Source organism: Anolis carolinensis, chromosome 1 (assembly GCF_035594765.1).
Source record: "Anolis carolinensis isolate JA03-04 chromosome 1, rAnoCar3.1.pri, whole genome shotgun sequence".
Lineage (NCBI taxonomy): Eukaryota > Metazoa > Chordata > Lepidosauria > Squamata > Dactyloidae > Anolis > Anolis carolinensis.
The window spans coordinates 177,245,701-177,268,389 of record NC_085841.1 but is presented as its reverse complement, the minus strand read 5'-3'; the positions used below and the strand labels follow the sequence as shown (position 1 = coordinate 177,268,389).

Sequence of the window (22,689 nt, the reverse complement as noted above, 5' to 3'; positions counted from 1 at the left end):
TAGATGGAGCCACATACTTTCTTCTAAATTATGTGCCTACAACATGGAATCCATATGAGGAGTCACATGGAAGGGTTCCTGACCATTTTTAGTATTGGAGGTTGGTAAAATGAATATTCTTTATCTGTTATTAAGTGGTCACTAAACCTTACTGTTTTACCTATGGATGAACATATATTGTATAAATAGCAAGCATATTTATATCCATGGAATATCCAAATATCTATGGAAACTTGTTGCTATGGAAAGGGTATTACATGACCTAACATGCCCATAGCATGAATTATTATTCTTTTTCAGAATAGAGTCTATTGCTCTGAAATTAAATTTTAGATTGAGTCTTTGGGACAGGAGAGAAGGAGATAGCAGGCAGAAAGTAAGGTCACATGTCAAGCCCTCAAAATTGTGTCTTTTAGCCCTCTACAAAATGGTCTTTAAAGGGAGATGCTGCAAATTCAATCATCCACCTGACCATCAAACCTGTTCATTGATATTATGCAATGGCCTCTCCCAAAAGTTAATGTTTGACTTGCTTAAACAGTTACATAAAAAGGGCATATAAGGCCAGTGTTGAATGATCTTTGATACAGTTTGCTGTTAAGACTTGTATAGCTACTAGGATACACCCAGCATTTGCAAAGAGAGAGTGAAAAACAGTGAGATGGCTCCCGTGTTCTATTCCAACGTGATTCTGCTGCTCCTCGCTAGTTTGAATTTGGCTTCTGGCGGGAAACTTCTAGTGATCCCCATGGATGGAAGTCATTGGCTCAGCATGAAACCGATGCTAAAACAACTCAGACAGAATGGGCATGAAATGGTAATCGTTGCACCTGAAGTAAATATGCACATCAAGCCAGCAGAGGATCTCTATTCCTTAAAAACCTATCCAGTCCCCTTCACCTATGAAGAAATGGATGAAAACATTCAAGGCATCAGTGAACAGGCGTTTGATGATGTTCCTTTTCTACTTATGATTGCTAATACAATTGAGCACATGAAAAAGACATCTGTTTTCTTCCTGGGAAGTTGTACACATTTACTGTATAACAAAGAACTGAGAATGTACTTCAGAGAGAACAAATTTGATGCCATTCTTTCGGATCCTTTCTGGCCTTGTGGTCAAATTGTTGCAGAGTACTTTGACATCCCTTCAGTATTTTTCTTACGAGGAATTCCATGTGGATATGAATTTGAGGCTACTCAGTGTCCAAGGCCTCCTTCCTATGTTCCAAGAGCTTTGACAAGATATTCAGATCATATGACGTTTCTGCAACGTGTGAAAAATATGCTGTTCCATTTAACCGAGTTCTTCCTTTGTAGTTTTGTTTACTCTCCTTATGCCAAGCTTGCTTCTGAATTTTTACAAAGGGATATGACTTTTGCTGAACTTATAAGTAATGGATCTGTGTGGCTGATACGAGAGGACTTTGCTTTTACTTATCCTAAACCACTGATGCCTAATATGATCATGATTGGAGGGATCAACTGTGCTGGCAAGGAGCCATTGTCTCAGGTTTGTAAATTTCAGTGTTGTTTAAAAAGCCATTAGGATAGGGTTTTTACTTGAGTAAAGAATGTTTATAGTAGAAATAGCACTGTGATTTAAGGATTTTCATTTGATATTTAATGTACAGATATATGTATTTAAAAGCTTAGAATCACGGAGTTGGAAGGAACCACATGGGCCATCTAGTCCAACCCCCTGCTGTGCAGGAAAAGAAGAATCAAAGCATTCCTGACAGATGGCCACCCAGCCTCAGTTTAAAGCCAAAACAGAATAGAGGGGCACCATGATGTCCCTCGAGCTGGACATTATACTCTTTTTGATACTGGCCATCACACGCTTGACTCATTTTCAACTTGTTGCCTACTAAGATCTCAAGATCTTTTTCACATGAACTGTAGTCAAGCCAGGCGTCACCCATCCTGTATCTGTGTATTTCTGCAAAGGTGTATTTTACATTTTTCCATGTTGAAATTCATTTTGTTAATTTTAGACCAGCTCTCCTATCAAAGACATTTTGAATCCTGACCCTGCCTTTTAGAATTTTAGCTATCCTCCCAATTTGGTTCCATTTGCAGACTTGATAACCATGAATAATAATAATAATAATAATAATAATAATAATAATAATAATAATAATAATAATAACAACAACAACAATAATGGGTCATCAGCTGATTTTTCGATCTTGGCCTTAATTGCATTTGTTCTGATGGCTTGCTCCTGGGCTGCAAGGATCAGGCCTTCTGTCTCCTTCTTCAGGGTCCCATTCGTGAGCCAGAGCCAGGTCTTCTCCTTGTCAGCTTTTCCTTCAATTTTGTCAAGGAACTTCCCATGCAATGTTTTGTTGTGCCAGCTGTCAGCTCTAGTTTGTAGTGCGGTTTTCTTGTACTGTTTTTTTGTCTGCTGTGCTTTGAGGAGTTTCTGATTTTTGACTTCAATCAAAGCAGGTTCTTCACTTTGCTTTACATATTCTGCCAGGGCATGTTCTTCCTCTTTGACTACTTGTTTTACTTGTAAGAGTCCACTGCCCCCTGATCTTCTAAGCAGATATAGCCGGTCAACATCACTGCGAGGATGCAGTGAATGATGAATGGTCATGAGTTTTCTTGTTTTTCTGTCCAAATTGTCCAGTTCCACCTGTGTCCAATTTATAATGCCAGCAGTATATCTTATGACAGGTATGGCCCAGGTGTTTATGGCCTTGATGGTGTTGCCTCCATTGAGCTTGCTTTTGAGAATTTTTATGACCCTTTGTGTGTATTCTTTGCTGACCACAGTTTTTACATGTTCATGCTTGATGTTGTCCAGCTGTAATATGCCCAGATATTTATAGGCCTCTGGCTGGTGACACTTTATTGTTTGGCCATTAGGCATATTTATGCCCTCACTTTCAATGATTTTTCCCTTCTTCAGTGCGATTGTTGAACATTTGTCCAAACCAAACTCCATGCTGATATCAGTGCTAAAATTTGGACAGTGTTAGTCAGAGACTGGATTTCAGTTTGCATTTTCCCATATAGCTTCAGGTCATCCATGTACATCAGATTCGAAATTTTGTGAGATTTTTTTAGATGTTTGATAGCTGAGGTTTGTTTTTTGTAAGATTGTTGACAGAGGGATCATGGCAATAATGAAAAGCAGAGGGGAAAATGAGTCTCCCTGGAAAATTCCTCTTCTGATGTTGACAAGTCCATACCTTTCATTTCCAACAAACAGTTCAGTTTTCCAGTGCTCCATCATGTTTTCAATAAAGGTGCCAACGTTTTTACTAATCCCGATGGTGTCCAGGCACTTGATGATCCAGCTGTGTGGGAGTGAGTCCAAGGCCTTTTTGTAGTCAATCCACGTCATGTGAAGATTAGCTTTTCGGCTTTTACAGTTCTCCAGAATCATTTTGTCAATCAATAACTGGTCTTTTGTGCCCCTGCTTTTCCATTTGTTGTCTTTCTGTTCATCTGGCAAGATGTTTTTTCTTCTTCAAGATAGTCTTGAATTCTGTCAGCTATGATGCCAGTCAGTAGTTTAAACATAGTGGGCAGACACGTTATTGGCCTGTAGTTTTCTGGTGCTGCTCCTTTTGCTGGATCCTTTTGTATCAGGTATGTTCTTCCAGTTGTTAGCCATTCACTGATACTTCCTTTCTACAGCATCTCATTGAATTGTTGAGCCATTTTTCCATGTAAACTAATCAGATGTTTGAGCCAAAATCCATGAAGTTGTTTACTACCAGGCGATGTCCAGTTCTTGACTTTTTGCACTCGTTTGCTGATCATTTCAGTTGTTATTTCCATCTGTTCCATTTTGTTCTACTAGTTTGTATCTCCCTATGATTATCCCATACATAGCTATTAATGGGTAAAAGTCTGTCAATACTTCCCAATCCCACAATGTTCCCTGGTCCCTTCTGCTTCTTCACAGCATGCCAGCTGTAATGTAACAGCAGGGAGTGGGATTCTCTTCCTCTCCCTCTCTTCCTTGCAATTTTCAAGCTATTTCTCTTTTATTTTTATATATCTTTGCCTTTTTGTTAATACTGAAATTGCACAATTGAGCTAATAATAACAATGTGGTTTTTAAAAATGCAATATTGCAGGAAGGCAAGGTTATGAGTATTTGAGAAGGTATGATCATGGAACTACAGCATGGCAAATCCACATAATTACACTACTGAAGAGAAGTGTAATATCAAAGGTGCTCAACCTGATGTGTATCTGCTATCAGCCCTAACTACTTTACATGTAACTATACTGAATTGCATTATGAGTTTGAAACTGTATTAAATGGCAGTGTAGGTGAGGCCAATTATAATGCAACTGTAGTGAAATAGCAGGTTCATATGATAAAGTCTTCAAAGTAAAAATTTAAAAATAGACCCAAAATGTGGCCCCTAGCCCTGCAGCTGCCAGCATCTATGTATATACCTGACTTAAATCCCAGTGGGATCAACAAGGCCTTCTCCTCTCCAAAACGGATTGTAGACATTGTGCATTAGGACTTCCAAGAATTTTGTTTCCAGTATTTTAGTATTAGGGCAGGTATGATCCAACAGGATTATGGCCAATAGATGTTGTGTGTTGTAGGGCTTGCTGCCAGGCAGAGTTGAGAGTACAGCTGAAATTCCCAAATGACATGTCAATATAATGCAATAAAATGCAAGCAAATTATAAGTCTGCAAATCAAAGCTAGGGTGGGCAGCATTTAGCTTACTAGTTCCATATGATTGTACATTTTGGATGTTCTGGCAAAAGGGAGTGGGATATCTTTCCCATTCACTTTAAAGCAAAGTACTCTCTGAGCATTATTTTGTTTTTAAGTGCAAACTAATTCTTGAGAGTTTCCTAGAAAAATAGTTGTGTTTAAAAACATACTTGTCCCCTAAAATTTATTTTAAAAGGCAATGTCTTTAAATATTGACATTGCTACATTCAGTGACATAACCACAAATTTGATAGGCATTAAGTGCAGCCCTTAATATATTCACTGAGCACCAAAATTAGAAGTTACCCATTGCTATGTAGAATATAGGAGTAGAATATAGTATGGCCCCTTTAACCATAGGGGATACGTTACTGAAGAAACAGCTGAAACAGAAAAACAGATAACCATGCTTAATAGCGAACAAACACTATTGAAATGATAGACTTCCACTTTGAAGTTACTATACAGAGTCAGTGGAAGACTTAGAAAATTCCTAAAGATATATCATCTCTATGAATTTGCTAGGTCCTCCAAGAAGATGTTATAGTTACATCTGGTGAAAATATATCTTAGAATTGTCTGGAGGACTTAGTTGTGTAAAACCGCAAGTACCAGTTCTCCAGGGCAGAGGTTCTACTATACAGATACTACAAGATAAGCAATATTTTGTTCTTCCTGGTGAAAGGGTTTTTCTTAAGCAACTCTTCCATTCACTTCCATTTACTTCAGGATGATTCACCAAAAGAGGGTTGAGCAAGCAGGACAAAAAACCAAATAAATATCGAGAGTTACAGGCAGGTCTCTCATTTGCCTGGAATCCTTTAATGGACATAACGCAGAGTGTAGTATTTCCCTCCCCTAAAAATTAGCATTGGCTCTTTTCCAAAGTCAATGTTTCATTTAGTTAAACATTAACTTAAATAAGGCATAAAAGGACAGGACTGAATGATCAAGCATACACAGCACAGCTCTGAAGCATATAGCTACTTGGAGACACTTGTTTGCAAAGTCAGAGGCAGAGGCAAGAGATGGCTCCCGTGTTCTATTCCAATGTGATTCTGCTGCTCCTCGCTAGTTTGAATTTGGCTTCTGGCGGGAAACTTCTAGTGATCCCCATGGATGGAAGTCATTGGCTCAGCATGAAACCGGTGCTGAAACAACTCAGGCAGAATGGGCATGAAATGGTAATCATTGCACCTGAAGTAAGTATCCACATCAAGCCAGAAGAGGATTTCTATACCTTAAAAACATATCCAGTCCCCTTCACTTCTGAAGAAATGAATGAAAATATTCAAAGCTTCAGTGATCATGTGTTTGAAGATGTTCCTTTTCTAGTTATGATTGCTAAGACATTTGAACTCATGAAAAAGTCATCTGCTATGTTCCTGGGAAGTTGTACACACTTACTGTATAATGAGGAATTGAAAATGTACTTCAGAGAGAACAAATTTGATGCCGTTTTTTCGGATCCTTTCTGGCCTTGTGGTCAGATTGTTGCAGAGTACCTTGAGATCCCTTCAGTATTTTTCTTGCGGGGAATTCCATGTGGATATGAATTTGAGGCTACTCAGTGTCCAAGGCCTCCTTCCTATGTTCCAAGAGGTTTCACAAGATATTCAGATCATATGACGTTTCCACAACGTGTGAAAAATATGCTGTTCCATTTCACCGAGTTCTTCCTTTGTAGTTCTGTTTACACTCCTTATGCAAAGCTTGCTTCTGAATTTCTACAAAGAGAAATGACTTTTGTTGAACTTGTAAGTAATGGATCTGTATGGCTGATACGAGAGGACTTGGCTTTTACTTATCCTAAACCACTGATGCCTAATATGATCATGATTGGAGGGATCAACTGTGCTGGCAAGAAGCCATTGTCTCAGGTTTGTAAATCTTTTTATACATTTTTATACATTTGGCTAGGATACTAGATTATAGTTTCTGCAGTAGAATTGCCCTCTAGCATATGAGTGTAATTCAGTACATAGTTATGTTCATTTAAATCTTAGCAAACTCAACAGACCTATCCTCTTGGATAACAGTGCATTACATTTTCTAGTTGCTTGGGGCTACTTAATACTCCCAACTACAGATCTTTATGTTTTCCATATGCTTTGAACTAATCTGTCCCTTTAAAAAGTGATAATACTTAGCATGTATAAAGTGTTTTTCTCATTTTATGTGATGCTTACAGTTGTAGATCTATATTTAGGATATGACAGGATATGAATCTGGGAGCTGTAGTTCACTCTTATCCAGAGAGCACTGCAGCCAGACGATGACATATCTGGACCAAATTTGGCGCACAGACCCTATATGGCCAACTGTGAATACTGGCAGGGTTTTGGGAAGATTGCTCTGAGAATCTGGGAGCTGTAGTTCACTCTTATCCAGAGAGCATTGCAGCCAGACGATGACGTATCTGGACCAAACTTGGCACACAGACCCTATATGGCCAACCGTGAATACTGGCAGGGTTTTGGGAAGATTGCTCTGAGAATCTGGGAGCTGTAGTTCACTCTTATCCAGAGAGCACTGCAGCCAGACGATGACGTATCTGGACCAAACTTGGCACACAGACCCTATATGGCCAACCGTGAATACTGGCAGGGTTTTGGGAAGATTGCTCTGAGAATCTGGGAGCTGTAGTTCACTCTTATCCAGAGAGCATTGCAGCCAGACGATGACGTATCTGGACCAAACCTGGCACACAGACCCTATATGGCCAACCGTGAATACTGGCAGGGTTTTGGGAAGATTGCTCTGAGAATCTGGGAGCTGTAGTTCACTCTTATCCAGAGAGCACTGCAGCCAGACGATGACGTATCTGGACCAAACTTGGCACACAGACCCTATATGGCCAACTGTGAATACTGGCAGGGTTTTGGGAAGATTGCTCTGAGAATCTGGGAGCTGTAGTTCACTCTTATCCAGAGAGCACTGCAGCCAGATGATGACGTATCTGGACCAAACTTGGCGCACAGACCCTATATGGTCAACTTTGAATACTGGCAGGGTTCAGGAAGGATTCACCCTGAATTGTAGTTCACCCACACTAAACTGAGAATACCTAATATCCACAAACAATGCCCTTTTCAAATAATCTGGGCATCACCGGATACCCAAGCTAATATTTTAATAAAACTACGTTGAAAACAACTTGAGAACATATCCAAGAGTGTGCAGGAAACAAATTTAAATACAACAACATTTTAATCTTCCTTGTCCAAAGACTCTGTCCCACTGTCATTGCTGGCATTACCTGATGCGCTGTCCTCAGCACTGCTCACTGAAGATGTTTTCTCCTCCCTTTCACTCTCCTACAGTGATCCATCCAGTGCATAAGAAATGTTAGTTTGAAAAAGCATTAAAAAACATTTAATCATAATGTCCTTCTTGATAACTCTGAATGATTCATTTGCACATCATTTCCAAGGACGGGCACTTCACATTTCCAGCAGGTGTCAATTGGTGATCATCACTAATCATCCACTCATTATACAAACAGCACAAGTAGTCTTTAAAGGGCTGGTTCACTGATACATCCAGTGGCTGCAAGTTGAAGGTTAAACCACCAAGAATCAGTTATTCTTGTGTTTTATTGTCATTGAGAAGTTCCTTCACTTTCTTGACGTTTCCCCAACTTGAGGTTGCCCTCAAAAAGCCAGTTAGTCAAAGTTTGAATATATTTTTATAGTACAGTATATTTTTCCTTCATTAACATAACAGCTCTTTGTTGACACTACCCAATATTAAGTAATATTTCTTTTCTATATTATACTGCCTAACAATTCCTGATAAACAATAAAAAGCCTTAACTTACAATTTCCACATAGCCATATAACCCAGAATATCGAGGCAGGTAATCCACAATATCTGCTTTGAACTGGGTTATATGGCAGTGTGAACTCAGATAACCCAGTTCAAAGCAGATATTGTGGGATTTTCTGCCCTGATATTCAGGTTATATGGCTGTGTGGAAGGGCCCTGAGAGTGTAACAGTTTCCGTGCAAATGAACAGTTCATCTAAAGTTCATGGTTTTCACCTTTCTTATCTTAACCACTTTGGAATGCAGTTGCATTCATTATCTCTAATGTGTCTCCTCTGTACATATTTGTTTTAAATCATGGAATGACAACGCCCCTTTGCTTTGGCCTATTGAAAATAGAGCAATAACACAGAAAGACGAGTCTGTGCGTGCAAGGCACAATGTTTTAGCATTGTTCTGGGTTGCATCAGTGAGTCATGTCTTCTCATGATGAGGATGAAGTATAAAGTTGCAATTTCATCATCTTGGCTTCTAGGGAGATCTCAGGCTTGATTTGCTTTAGGAACCATGGATTTGTCCATGCTATGTATAGAACAACTCTCCAGTACCATATTACAAAGTCATGGTGGTGAATAGAGTAGAAAGGATCTGGGCTTCTTTGTTTTGTTTTGTTTTTTTGCCAGACTAAAGCCTCACCAACACTGCCATATAATGCAATTTGACATTGCATTATATGGTCAGTGTAGACTCATATAATGTAGTGTAGATGGGACCTTAGATGAAAGATTAGTCTGTAGGGGAGAGTCTAAAAGAAGCACCAACTCCCTCTGCTCTCTTTGTTGAAGTGGGAAATAGTCAAAGAGCTGCTAATGTTTTTCAAGCAGGCCAGTCTTTTTTGAATTGATTGTTGGTATACATTTACCAATTTATATACAGTATACGTTTATTTCAAGATCTTATTTAGTTTCTGTATTGGCCATCAGATGATTTCCATGGTTTTTGATTTATTTGAATGAATCAACTGTTGACCTCACAAAAGTCAATTTCATACCAAAAAATTCCTGCAGTCTTTGCTTCTGTTCCATTTCCTTTTTGCATTCTAGTTGCCTACAATTAACAAGAAGTCCTGTTTTGATGTATGGTCAATTTCCTCATGAACTCTAGCACAGACTCTTTTTATTTTTCTTCTTCTTTTGCCTTTGTGGCTGATGCATAAACCTGGTTTATGGTCATGTTGACTGGTTTTCCTGAAATCTTATTGCCATAATTAAGTCATATGTTGCATAACATCCTTTGGCTGCTTTGAAATGTCTTTTTTTCACTATTAATGCTACCTCATTTCATCTTATCTTTTCATTTCCTGACTAGTATACTGGAATTATCTGACTCAAAATGTCCCATTCATGTCTACTTTAGCTTACTTCAAGTATTGCAATACTTATACAGTAGAGTCTCACTTATCCAACATAAACGGGCCGGCAGAACGTTGGATAAGCGAAAATGTTGGATAATAAGGAGGGATTAAGGAAAACATCAAATTACATTATGATTTTACAAATTAAGCAAAAAAAATCATATTTTACAACAAATTGACAGAAAAAGTTGTTCAATACACAGTAATGTTATGTAGTAATTACTGTATTTACGAATGTAGCACCAAAACATTGCAATGTACTGAAAACATTCACTATAAAACATTGGCTACTAATAAATTGACTACAAATAAAGATAGAATTGCATAAAATAAACTTGCAGTAACAACATTATCAGAAGTTAAATCCATAAAAAGTTCAATCCTTGCTCCCCAGAGAAACAGCTGTGGATCCGGGAGGGAGGCAGATTGCACTGGATAATCCAGAACATTGGATAAGTGAGACTCTACTTTCATTGTATTTGGTGTTTACTATATTTAGCTCCTCATGGTTCATACATCTCCCATTCCATTCCTATTATGTGTTGTGCAAACTTGGACTTTTCTTTTACTGCTGAGCAGGTGATCTTCATCATAAAAAAGTAAAGGTAAAGGTTTCCCCTGACGTTAAGTCCAGTCATGTCTGACTCTGGGGGTTGGTGCTCATCTCCATTTCTAAGCCGAAGAGCCGGTGTTGTCCGTAGACACCTCCAAGGTCATGTGGCCGGCATGATTGCATAGAGCACCGTTACCTTCCCGCTGGAGCGGTACCTATTGATCTACTCACATTGGCATGTTTTCAAACTGCTAGGTTGGCAGAAGCTGGAGCTAACAGCGGGCGCTCACTCCGCTCCCGGGATTTGAACCTGGGACCTTTCGGTCTGCAAGTTCAGCAGCTCAGTGCTTTGACACACTTCGCCACTGGGGCTCCGATCTTCATCATAGGATTTTTAAAATATCTTCAAAAGGGGGTTTACTATCCCTTCCCTTGAGCAATATGGGCAGTCCTCGAGTTACAAACATCTAGCTTACAAAAGACTTAAAGTTACAAATGAGGGTGAGACAACAGGAAGTGAGAAAAATCTATCCCTCCGAAGGGAATTCTACTCCTGAAAGAGTTATCATGCGAAAAGGTGTCTCCACTGAAGCTTTCTTACCAATCCTTGTTTCCACAAGAAGTCTAATTTTTCAAAATCCAATGATCACAGGGACAGAAAGTGAGATGAAATCTTCTAAAAAGGGGCACAGACAGCATTTTGGCTGGTGTTACACTTAAATGTACCTGTTCCAACTTACAAACAAATTCAACTTAAGAATAAGCCTATAGGGTTGTTGTATGTCTTTCGGGCTGTGTGGCCATGTTCCAGAAGCATTCTCTCCTGACGTTTCGCCCACATCTATGGCAGGCATCCTCAGAGGTTGTGAGGTATGGAGCCTATAATAAGCCTATAACTTGGGGACTGCCTATACCAGTGATGGCAAACCTATGACACACGTGTCAGCACTGACACGCCTAGCCATTTTTGCTGACACATGGCCTGAAAGTAAGACCTACCAAAGTTAATAAGAATGGGACCTTCCAGGCTGCAAGCAGAGTTCCATTGGGAAGCATGGCTGCAGGGCAGAAGTGGCGCCCATGTGAAGGGAGGGAAGGGAGGAAGGTGCTTGCTTTCTGCACCTCCACGGCTGGCCCTGCCCTGCCTCCCACTTGTTCCTGCCCGCCAACGCGTATATGCGGCTCAAAGAACCAAGGCACCTCCTTCCCTTGCTGCCATTTCTTCCCTCTGAGACACGGCTCTGCCCTAGCCATGCCCCCTTCGCCCAAGAGGTTTCTGATTGGCTCCTGCTGTCAGGGCAAGGGAGGTTGGGAGAGAAGGAGGAGGGCTTGAACGCGCTTCTCGCCCCTGCCCCTTCTGCTTCTTAAAAGCACAGGACGCATTGGCATTCTCCTCCTCTTATTCTTATTCCTGTGCCATGATGTTGTAGATGAAGGGAGAGATAACACAAATGGAGATCCTTTTGAGAGGCCAAAAAGTCCGGTTTATTATTTCAGCTGAGTCCCTGGAAGTGGAATCTCTTCCAAAAAGCAAAACCAGAGAGACGGTCAAGGCGTGGACTTGCCTTTTATACATTTTCAGACAAAGAACATGCTCGTCATTAGTACGTCACTTCACATGCTTACATACATGGGCATAAATATGCACGATCAGCATTTTCCTATCTTAAGCACTCTTAAAAGCGTGTAGTAAGTCACAGACACCACGGCTGGGCTTTAGTACATTAATCATGGCCCCTTGTCAAAAGGGAGGGAGAGAAGTCAGCTCTCCTTCCATTAAGCTGTGCTAGGAACCAATTCACACTGGAATGTATAGATAACTGTCCCCTCTTCTCCCCCCTGTCCTGTCAGCTTGTGCATCCCTAAAATCTAACACAGAGAGTCTGATTTTTCTACATTTCACTGCTTCTAATGTGCATACAATATATGTCTAAAAATCCATATTTTTCAGTTCCTCATCAATGAAACATATTATTTTATGCTATTATTCTATTACTGTATTATTATCATATTCTGTTACTAGCTGTGCCCTGCCATGTGTTGCTGTGGCTTATGGGAATTCTTTGTTGGCCAGGTGGAATAGCAGTGAATAGCCTTGCAGCTTCAAAGCAGACAGGCTTTGAAGCTGCAAGGTTGTTCTGTGCTATTCTAGTTAGCCAACAAAGGATTTCCCTTGGCAGGAGGCAGCCAAGTTGTGATGCTGCAAGGCTATTCAGTGCTATTCAAGCTGGCCAGTTAAGGATTCCCCTAGGTAAAGAAGCAGCCAGGCTTTGAAGCTGGAAGACTATTCAATGCTATTTAAGAGAGCAACAAAGGATTAGTAGCTTGGCACCAGGGCTCCCTGGCAGAGAAGGCACAACTATGAATCCCAAGACTGAATGACATTGCTGCATGGCAGTTGAAGTGGTATCAAAATGCAGTAATCCTGCAATATTGATACAGTCTTAGCCTACGAATAATACAGCATGTTTCTGGGCAGTCACAGTTCTGTCACTGGGCCACACCCTTCAAGAAGTCACTAAGCAGGTAAGTTAAATAGTTTTTGGTTTATTAAATACAGTTTAAAGGGGTTTTTTTTACCTTTACTTATATATTACAATTCTACATTTTTGTTATTTAAACTATACATATTGCAAAATTGTTTTTTCTCTCGAAGTGACACACCACCCAAGTCATGATAGGTTTTTTGGCGAATTTTGACACACCAAGCGCAAAAGGTTGTCCATCACTGGCCTATACTAACAAGTGTTAGCCATGGTGTTATTGTCATTATCTCGAGAGATCTGCTGCCAATGTCACCTTCTAATTTGATGCTGCCCAGGAACTGCCTGGTATGCTTAAGACTATATACTATGTTGTCTTTCAATTAGGCCAGTGGTTCCCAACCTGGAGTCTCCTCATGTTTTTGGCCTATAACCCAGAAATCCCAGCCAGTTTATCAGCTGTTAGGATTTCTGGGAGTTGAAGGCCAAAAGCATCTGGGGACCCCAGGTTGAGAACCACTGGATTAGGCCAATGTGAGAGTTTTGGCAGTAGTGGCACTACTTCTCCCTTATCTAGGCTCTGCTTCATCATCTAGTAGCTCCTATGTGGCAGCACCTCTCCTTCTGCATGGTGACATTATTGCTCTGGTCCTTCTGGCTTCTTTTTTGGTGGCAGCAGCTCCTGCATCTCCTCCAACAGCACTTCAGTCCCTGATCTGTTCTCTCTGGTGGGAAAGTTGGCCAGCATTCAGCCAGTCAGAGAAGGACTGTCAGTGTTTCCAATTGTGAAATGAGAGGAGGGAAGAGAAGGTGTCTCCCAGTGGCAGTCAGTCAGTAAGTGGCTGCTGACTAAAGGTTGGGAGTCACTTCAGGAGGACTCTGCAACTAAGTTGGAAGAGACCCATCCAGGCCAATGTGATATGATTAACTGTAGTCATTTCATGCATTGATGTGTTTTATGGGAGGAGATAAAGATCTGAAAGTAATTACCATGACCTGAAACTCTTTCACTGACCTCTACTTACAGCCAGCAGTTGTTAAATGTTGATGGGTTTATAACAAAGAGCCACACCTCTCTTCTGTAGGCTTCTCTGTCATGCTGCATAAGAAGAGGGAGAGCTCTTGCACAGTTGCATTGTAGTGATTTAGTTAGCACCACGGTTAAAGAGGCTGTGCCTGGTGCGTGTATGCTAAACCAGATAGGCCAGGACAGAGAAACCTATTCACCAGGTTGAAGACAAGCCACAGAGTTTTACTACAATTTGGCCTAAAAGGATTCAAGCATGAGCAATTTTCTTCAAAATGTGCAAGCATAAGCACACAGAGAAATACAAGACATCATATACTGTTCTGACAGTTTCCCATTCCCTTCCCTGATTGGTCAGAAAAGAGGCTAGCTAGGATCTGTATCGGGATTGGCTGGGAAGGAGAATAACAGCTGGGGATTGGTCAGAGTAAAGGACCAATCAACTGCAGAGATGCCCACTGGGAGGGCACAGTCCGGGGAAAACAAATGGAAAGATATGTTGATGAGCTTTTGATGGGCTCAAATGTCCAGTTGTTGAAAAAGTAACTTTGCCGTGTACTTGTTGATTTTTCCTCATTTGGATATTTGGATGGGAGAGATTTTTCTGAAAAAGAAAATAATATAATAATGTCCTTTAAAGAAAGCTACTAGAAGCTTTTACTAATTACGCAAGCAATGTAATTTCATTTTTACTTGTTCAGTTATTTTTGAAATATACTGTCATCACATCCTTATTAACTAAAAAAGTAAGTAGTTATAGGTAACTATATTGATAGCAATGTGTTACTTTCAAGCTCTCTTTTAAGCAGTAATGATAACATTCTTTAAACAAATACTACCATCGGGCATATGGTACAGGGTGACAAAGACAGGGACAAACAGACTGAGATATAGCTTTTATCCTAGAGCTGTAACTATAGTGAACTCCATGGTTTTGCATTGGTGTGGCATTGGGGGCTATGCAGTGGTGGCTGGAGTGTGGGAGGGATGGGTGTGTTGTTTTTTGATGTGTGCTGGGGAAAGCATTTAATTTCATTGTGTAATAGTACAGTGACAATAAAGCTATTTTATTCTATCACAGAAATCATGATTGCAGAGTTCTTGCATCATTCAGATTTCTAAAGTTCCCAAGCAAAATGCTTCCTGCACAATAGCATTTACATAAGCTTTTGCAGAGTTTATGGGAAGGAACTAGTGGTCTGAGTCTTGGACTAGTTCAGGTGACCAGGGGTTGAATTCCTCTTCAGCCATAAAAATCCATTAGGTGATCTTGGGCAAATCATATTCTTTCTTAGCCGTAGTGGAAGACAATTGTAAACCTCTTCTGAATAAATCTTGCCAAGGACACTAAGTTATAAGATCGGCATAATTCAAAGTCCACTTGGAAGCAATCAAGAACAACAATAAAAATTCATGATATCCTTTGTCTGACAAGGAAAGGCATATTCCAGACTGGCCAGGCCACCTCAGTTCACTACTAATCCAGCCAAGGAAGTGGAGTTTAGACCCTGCTATTGATTTGGGCCTGTGGAAGCCAATCCGCTATCTCTCCTAACCCTGTACGAAAAGAACTGCCTGCTTTCAATGTATTGTATCTACACACTTTCCATCCCCTCATTTCCAGGGTCTTCTAGAACACTGAAACTGTGGGCCCCGGCCCCAAATGGGGTCCCCTTAACTCATTGTTGGGGTCACGAAAAAGTTGGCAGCAGTTTCTAAACAAAGAGACGTTTAGACATTTACACAACTCTATTAGCAACAACACACAATGTTTACAGTAGACTGCAGAAAATGCTTCAGCGCTCAGCTGTGCTTCATAAAAATAAGCTTGTTTAGCAAGCCATGTAAATGCTTATTTATTATCAGTAAACACTTGGTTTTTATATATAATGATTTTGTTTGTTTATGTGGCATTCCCAAAAAAAATAATTCAGACTCTAATTGTATTTGTGATTTGAAATTTTTTTGGCAATTTACTTTGCCCCAAAATTGCCTTGCTTTTTTACAAGACCATCACATGTGGAAGAAGGTTTCTTCTTGTTCTTTACATTTCCAACATTTATTGTCTCTTCCCTTACACATTCTAACAAGTTTTTTCTGAGGTCAGGCACCACCTGTTCGTCATTTTATAAACACAGAATTATCTTTAAGCCATTTTTTCCCTATTTATCTAATTCTATGTTATGTCCAACTTTATCAATTCTGGTTCTATTTCCATCATCAGTAATACTGGAGCCCCCTGTGGCACAATGGGTTAAACCCTTGTGCCAGCAGGACTGCTGACCGACAGGTTGGCGGTTCAAATCCTGGGAGAGCGGGTGAGCTCCCTCTGTAAGCTCCAGCTTCCCATGGGGGGATATGCGAAAGGCCTCCCACAAGGATGGTAAAACATCAAAACATCTGGGCATGCCCTGGGCAACATCCTTGCAGAAGGCTAATTATCTCAAGTCATTCCTGACATAAAAAAAAATCAATGATATTTTATATATATTTTCAATAAGTTAGCACATAATTCTTTTTAAAATTCTGATTGTTCGCTTTTGAATCCAATATTTTTATTTTCAAATGTAAATCTTTCGTTCAGTGGCCAATATCTGTACGACTGTAGGTGAAGTCCTTCATCTATCAATTCATTTTGAGTTTTAAAACTGTATTTGTCATCTTAATATACTATTAAATCTCTATATGTACTCCATTGATCTCCTTCCTTCTTATTTGTGTTGTAAAATGCTACTTCCATTTCAACTTTATTCCATTTTTGTATATCTGTTTTTATGTCTTTCGAAGCCTTTTCATAATTGTCTTGAAATGATGTTGTGTTCTTATCTGAGAGTGATATTCCTAAGTATTTTGCTTTTTCCGGTTTGTAATCCTGATATTTCTTTTAGTTTATTCTTCTCTTTTTCTGTTAGATTTTTTGTAAGAACTTCTTGACAACTTCTGAAAAAAACAAACCCCTTCCAAATCATATTTAAGAAAATCAGGACATTTCCAACATGGAGCCTCTGGTGGCTCAGTGTGTAAAAGTGCTGAGCTGCTGAACTTACGGACCAAAAGGTCCCAGGTTCAAATCCGGGGAGCGGAGTGAGCGCCCGCTGTTGCTCCAGCTTCTGCCAACCTAGCAGTTTGAAAACATGCCAATGTGAGTAAATCAATAGGTACCGCTCCAGCGGGAAGGTAACGGCGCTCCATGCAGTCATGCTGGCCACATGACCTTGGAGGTGTCTACGGACAACGCCGGCTCTTCGGCTTAGAAATGGAGATGAGCACCAACCCCCAGAGTCAGACATGACTGAACTTAACGTCAGGGGAAAACCTTTACCTTTAGACACATAAATCCTTCAATTACAATCAAGCCAGATTTAAAGACATGGCTCTGTTTTTGTACTGTAGTTAGGTTTGAACATATTCTCATGGAAAGACCCCTCCATCATCTGCTGTCCTCAAACCCTTTTGCCCATCATCAGGATCTTACCTTTCCTTCAAACAATTCCTTCAAAGAATGTCTCTCATTAGTTCCAGTTCTCACCAATGGCCTTCATAATGTGGGGGTGTTGTTGTTTTTTTAAAAAACCCTAAATCATTGCTCCCACCATTTAATGCACAATTAATTATTTTGGTGATGAAGTGAGCCTCCAGGGGCTAACTTTGCTTGGCTGTATTTTAATGATAAATAATAATAAAGTTTATTTATATCCCACCCATCTCCCTATGTCTTATTATGTTCTGTATTTTCCATGTCCACCTTTGCTAGGACTAAAAAAAATCACTATATAGCCTCATGGACTGTTCCCACCTTTGTCCTCCAGACTGGCTTTGAACTTTGGCTTTGATGCCAGGAAATGAGCAGATGACAAAAACAACCTCAGGTTTTCTTTCAGCATAATTACACCTTACCTTCCTAACCTTTTCTCTGCACCGATCTTTCTGAAATGTTATGGGAACCTATTGGGGGCACATTTGTCCTGTACAGCATATCCATCAAAACTACCAACATAAGGACTGGGCATCTCTCTAAAAACAAGGGTCATCACAGTGTAAAAGGCTCCTTGCGCAAAAATCCCTGCACCTATTTATTATCAAAATTCAGTCACCTAGAAAGGCCTACCAAGTCTGCAGATGTAATCCAGTTCTGTCACAGAAGCAAACAAAGAAATAATATATATTGACCAACATATCTATTATAAATTATTGAAAAATGTCCATTACCCGTGGTGTAGAACTGCCCCCCCCCAAACTCCCTTCTTATGAAATAGGGCTTTTGCCAAATAGAGAAATGTTTCTCAAGGTTTTTTTTTAATTCTTATTATATGTCTGTTGTTCTAAAATATTTTCTAGAATAACAGAAATATCATAAGGATTTTAAAAAAGCAACCTTGATAATTTTGTTATTCTAAACTATTTTCTTTAAATTGCTGAGCTGCTGAACTTGCTGACCAAAAGGTCAGCAGTTCGAATCTGAGGAGCGGGGGAGCTCCCACTGTTAGCCCCAGCTTCTGCCAACCTAGCAGTTTGAAAACATGCAAATGTCAGTAGATAAATAGGTACCACTCTGGTGGGAAGGTAATGGTGCTCCATGCAGTCATTCCGGCACCATGACTTTGGAGGTGTCTACAGACAACGCTGAATCTTCGGCTTGGAAATGGAGATGAGCACCAAGCCCCAGAGTCAGACACGACTAGACCTAATGTCAAGGGGAAACCTTTACCTTTACCTTAAACTATTTTATGGCACTTGTAATATTTTATCCCTTCCCTTTACAATGGGCTTGTTTTTAATTTTGAAACATTTAAGAACAAAGCAGGGTCTATTTCCCTTAATCAGTGTGCTATAGTGCATCTGCGAAATTGCACTTTTGCACCATAACACTGCAATTCGGAATATATTTTTTTTCAAAAATTGAGAAGATTTCTTCTTCAGATCTCTGATCCATTTTAGCAAACCCACACTCCACCTTCCTAAAAAACCTCTGGAAGAGTGCAAATCAAAGAAATTACTACAAATAGAAGAAGTTGTACATGGTAGTGAGAGCAACTTGCAATACTCAATACTCTAAGAGAACTCACACCTTCACACCAGTCTGGAAGAGCCCATTTTTAAAAAACTGCACATCGAGCCTCTTTATATCAGTCCTAAACTGATAGTTACTACTTGTATGGAAAATGATGAGTGTAAACAGACATACTTTATTTTCTTATATCAGTGGTTCCCAACCTTTGGGCCTCCAGGTGTTTTGGATTTCAGCTCCCACAGTTCCTAACAGCTGGGATTTCTGGGAGTTAAAGTCCAAAACACCTGGAGGCCCAAAGGTTGGCAACCACTGTCTTATATTGCGAAGCATTTTGAGTTTCTTTTTTAAAAAATAAAATATATATGACATATCTGAGGGAGATTTTACCTTCCTAGGCCAAATATATACATAAGAGAGTCCCTGTCATGCTCTGCCATCACATGTGTTTCCACCTCTCTGAAAAAAAAAAACTTGATCCCATCACACAGATCCCATTTCAATCAATCAAATAATTTATTTCAGTCACACACCAGCACATCCCATTTATTTTCTTAAGAAATAAAAAGACTGCCATTTCCTTCCAGTAAGGCAACTGTTTCTCCATCCCAAAGAGGCAGCAAAGTCCTGTGCACTGACCCCAGTAGGTCTTTCCCGCCCATGTTAGGCATGTGGAGTAGAGTGCTAATGTTGCGCAAGTAAATATTTACTCTACACTATAAAACCTTGGGTGCCAATTGTCTAAGTGAAGTCCCTTTCCTCCCTTTTGAGAAGACAAGATGGCTCTACCCCTTCCACTCTGCTCTTTAGTCCTCTGGGCATTTTCCCTTCTCATCTCCTCTCCTTCTGCAGACGCTGGGAAGCTCCTGGTGTTGCCTATGGATGGAAGCCACTGGCTCAGCATGAGTAAGGTACTGAAGAAACTGAGTCTGAAGGGACATGAAATAGTTGTTCTGGTGCCAGAAACAAGCCTCCTCTTGAAAGATTTATCCTACACCACCAAGATATATCCAGTACCACACACACAGAAGGAACTGGAGAAAGTTTACCAGAAATTTGGGCATTCACTTTTCTCTGATGAACCTTTTGTCAAGAGAGTTATTCAGATACATAAGAATTTAAGAGAATTTATTAACATGATGCACTCTAGCTGTCACTCCTTATTACACAATGAAGACTTGATGAATTATGTCAACGTGTCTCGCTTTGATGCTGTCCTTACAGCTACTGCAGTACCCTGTGGATCCATAGTTTCTGATTTTTTTCAAATTCCAGTGGTGAATTTTTTGCGAGGAATAGCTTGCAATTTGGACTTGAAAGCAGCCCAGTGCCCAAGCCCGCCTTCATTTGTTCCCAACATGTTTTCCCCTTTTACGGACAACATGACATTTCTCCAGCGTGTGGCCAATATGTTAATTAGGTCGATGGATTTTTTGCTTTGCAAGTACGTGTACTCTCAGTTTGATGATTTAGCTTCAGAGTTTCTTCATAAGGATGTCACACTTCTAGATCTCTTTAGCAAGTCACCTGTTTGGCTGCTGAGGTACGATTTTGTGTTTGAATATCCTAGACCAACAATGCCCAACATGGTTTTCATTGGAGGCATCAACTGTGTGCAGAAGAAAAACTTAACTCAGGTAATTTAACCATAAATCGAAAATTTTAGTGGGTTAATTTTACTGGTACTCTGCGATACATCAAGCTGAAATTCTGCTTTAGTATTTAGTAGCTCACATAATTAGGATCTGTATGAATGTTGATATATATATGTCTTGTCTGTATTGAGGGACACTTCTGGAACACCACTTTACAAGGAAAATTACTAAGAGATTATAAGTAATATTATAATTAATAATATTGTCATCCCAATATCTTCCCTCTGGGGATGACTGGCACTTTTCCACTGGAGGAAAGTTACCTGATAAACTGCAAGAATTGGCAAAGAAACCAATACATTCCTGAAATACACAGGAGTCCCACATCTGTACCTTTAAGGAATTTAGCCCCAGTAAATGTAAAGTAAATTAAAGATACAGGCAGAGAGTTTCCCCTCCAAAAAAGAGCTGGACTGAGAAGGTAAAATAAAAAGGACATTTACAGGATGAAAATAGAAAGCAGTCAGTTTCTAGGTGGGGACAGAGAAAATAAGTGAAGGGCTGGTGAGCCAAAGAAGGCTGTGAACTGAGGCTTCAGCATGGGTTCAAGGGAGATAAAGGATTTTGAAGTAGCAAAAGATGGGGAGAGGGAGAGAAGAATTGGGCTCAAAGCTGCAATGTTTTGTATGTCTTTCCTTATGATCAGAACCATATCAAAGGTAGGGAGTGAGTGGATGCTGTCCTGGGCCATGTGAGTAACAGCCCTGGATTGTGCTTGTAAGTGCTGAATCCATGGGTAGATTTACACTGAGCTAATTTGCCTGCTGTAGATGTGTCCCTATGTCTTAACTGTTGTAAGCTACCAGATAAAAGTAGTAGGGGGAGGATGGTGATGATGATGATGATGATGACGACAACAATAAATTCTCTCTCCCCTTACGAGAAAGAGTGCCGTTGGGAACTGGAGCTATGTCATTTTTTAAATTTGTTAACCCTTGCTGGCTTAAAATTAAAGTCAAGACCATTGAACCAATGAGTTTAGGAGAGGATCCAAAAGGGTGGGAGAAGTGTTCTTTGTCAACACAACAGAAGTGTCTCATTAACCATAATACTGAAATGTACATGCAAATCAGCAAAAACATGTCACAAGTCACAACATCAGGAAGACTGTCTTTTCTAACTGTGGTGGCAGATGCTTAATGGCCAGATAAGGAATGATCTCCTAACCACAACCACCATGCTAATATGTTCCTGCATTAGTGTCTTGTGTCTGGCAGTGGATTTACCTAGTTGCACCCAGTCCTGCATGTCAGATTACACTGACAACCTCAGGGCAAAGAGCTTACAAGTACTGGGCTCTTGTTTTGACTGTGCTTTTCCTGCATAGCAGGAGGTTGGACTCAATGGCCCATGCAGTCCCTTCCAACCCTATTATTCTATGTATTGCTATGAGACTTCATATGTCCAAAGGGAGGTTCTGATTCAGTCCCAGTTGTAATTTGGCACCCTTTGATGTAACCCAAACTGAACTGAACTGGGCTGCTCTCTGAATACTGATTAGAGATCTAAACCAAATCTTGGGACTGATGCCTATCATTAGTATAAGTGCATACAGCCATGTGTTAGTGTGTTCTAACTTGAGAATTCCTGTCTAGAGCATAGAATAGCTGTCAGGATCTTCCCCAACTCTACAATTGTGAGAACAATTGTGAGAACTCAGCTGACGTCTGAATGTTGAATTAGACCCTGAAAAATACCACTTTCATTCAAAGGGTTGAAATTGTATGGCTCTCCATAGTTCACATTCCTTATCATGGGCTACGCTGGCTGGAGCTGCTAGGAACTGGAGTTACACAAGGGTTGGAGAGCCGCACAGTGACCATTCCTGTTCCAGTTGTTACCGAGTCACGAGGTGACTTTGGCTCAGTGCATTGTCATGAGGATAAATGTATAAGAATTCCTGGAACTCATTGGAGGAAAAGTGGAGTATCCATGTGTTGTCGAAGGCTTTCATGGCCGGGATCACAGGGTTGTTGTATGTCTTTCGGGCTGTGTGGCCATGTTCCAGAAGTATTCTCTCCTGACGTTTTGCCCACATCTATGGCAGGCATCCTCAGAGGTTGTGAGGTATGGAACC

General features: G+C 40.2%; 1 protein-coding gene across 4 annotated transcripts in view; it reads left to right on the top strand.

The window, feature by feature from the left end:
• Positions 1-22,689, top strand: part of LOC100552049 (UDP-glucuronosyltransferase 1-6) — a 53,008-nt gene that overhangs the window by 11,123 nt on the left and 19,196 nt on the right. Inside the window, exon 1 of one of the 4 annotated variants that reach the window (XM_016995415.2) lies at positions 595-1,513. The exons of 2 other annotated variants lie outside the window; for them this stretch is intronic. In XM_016995415.2, coding sequence (XP_016850904.1) covers positions 662-1,513 — 852 coding nt within the window. In that variant the 5' untranslated portion in view covers positions 595-661. Of the gene's footprint in view, positions 1-594; positions 1,514-5,654; positions 6,586-22,689 lie in introns of those variants that run through there. One more of the 4 variants, XM_016995411.2, reaches the window with a different exon arrangement.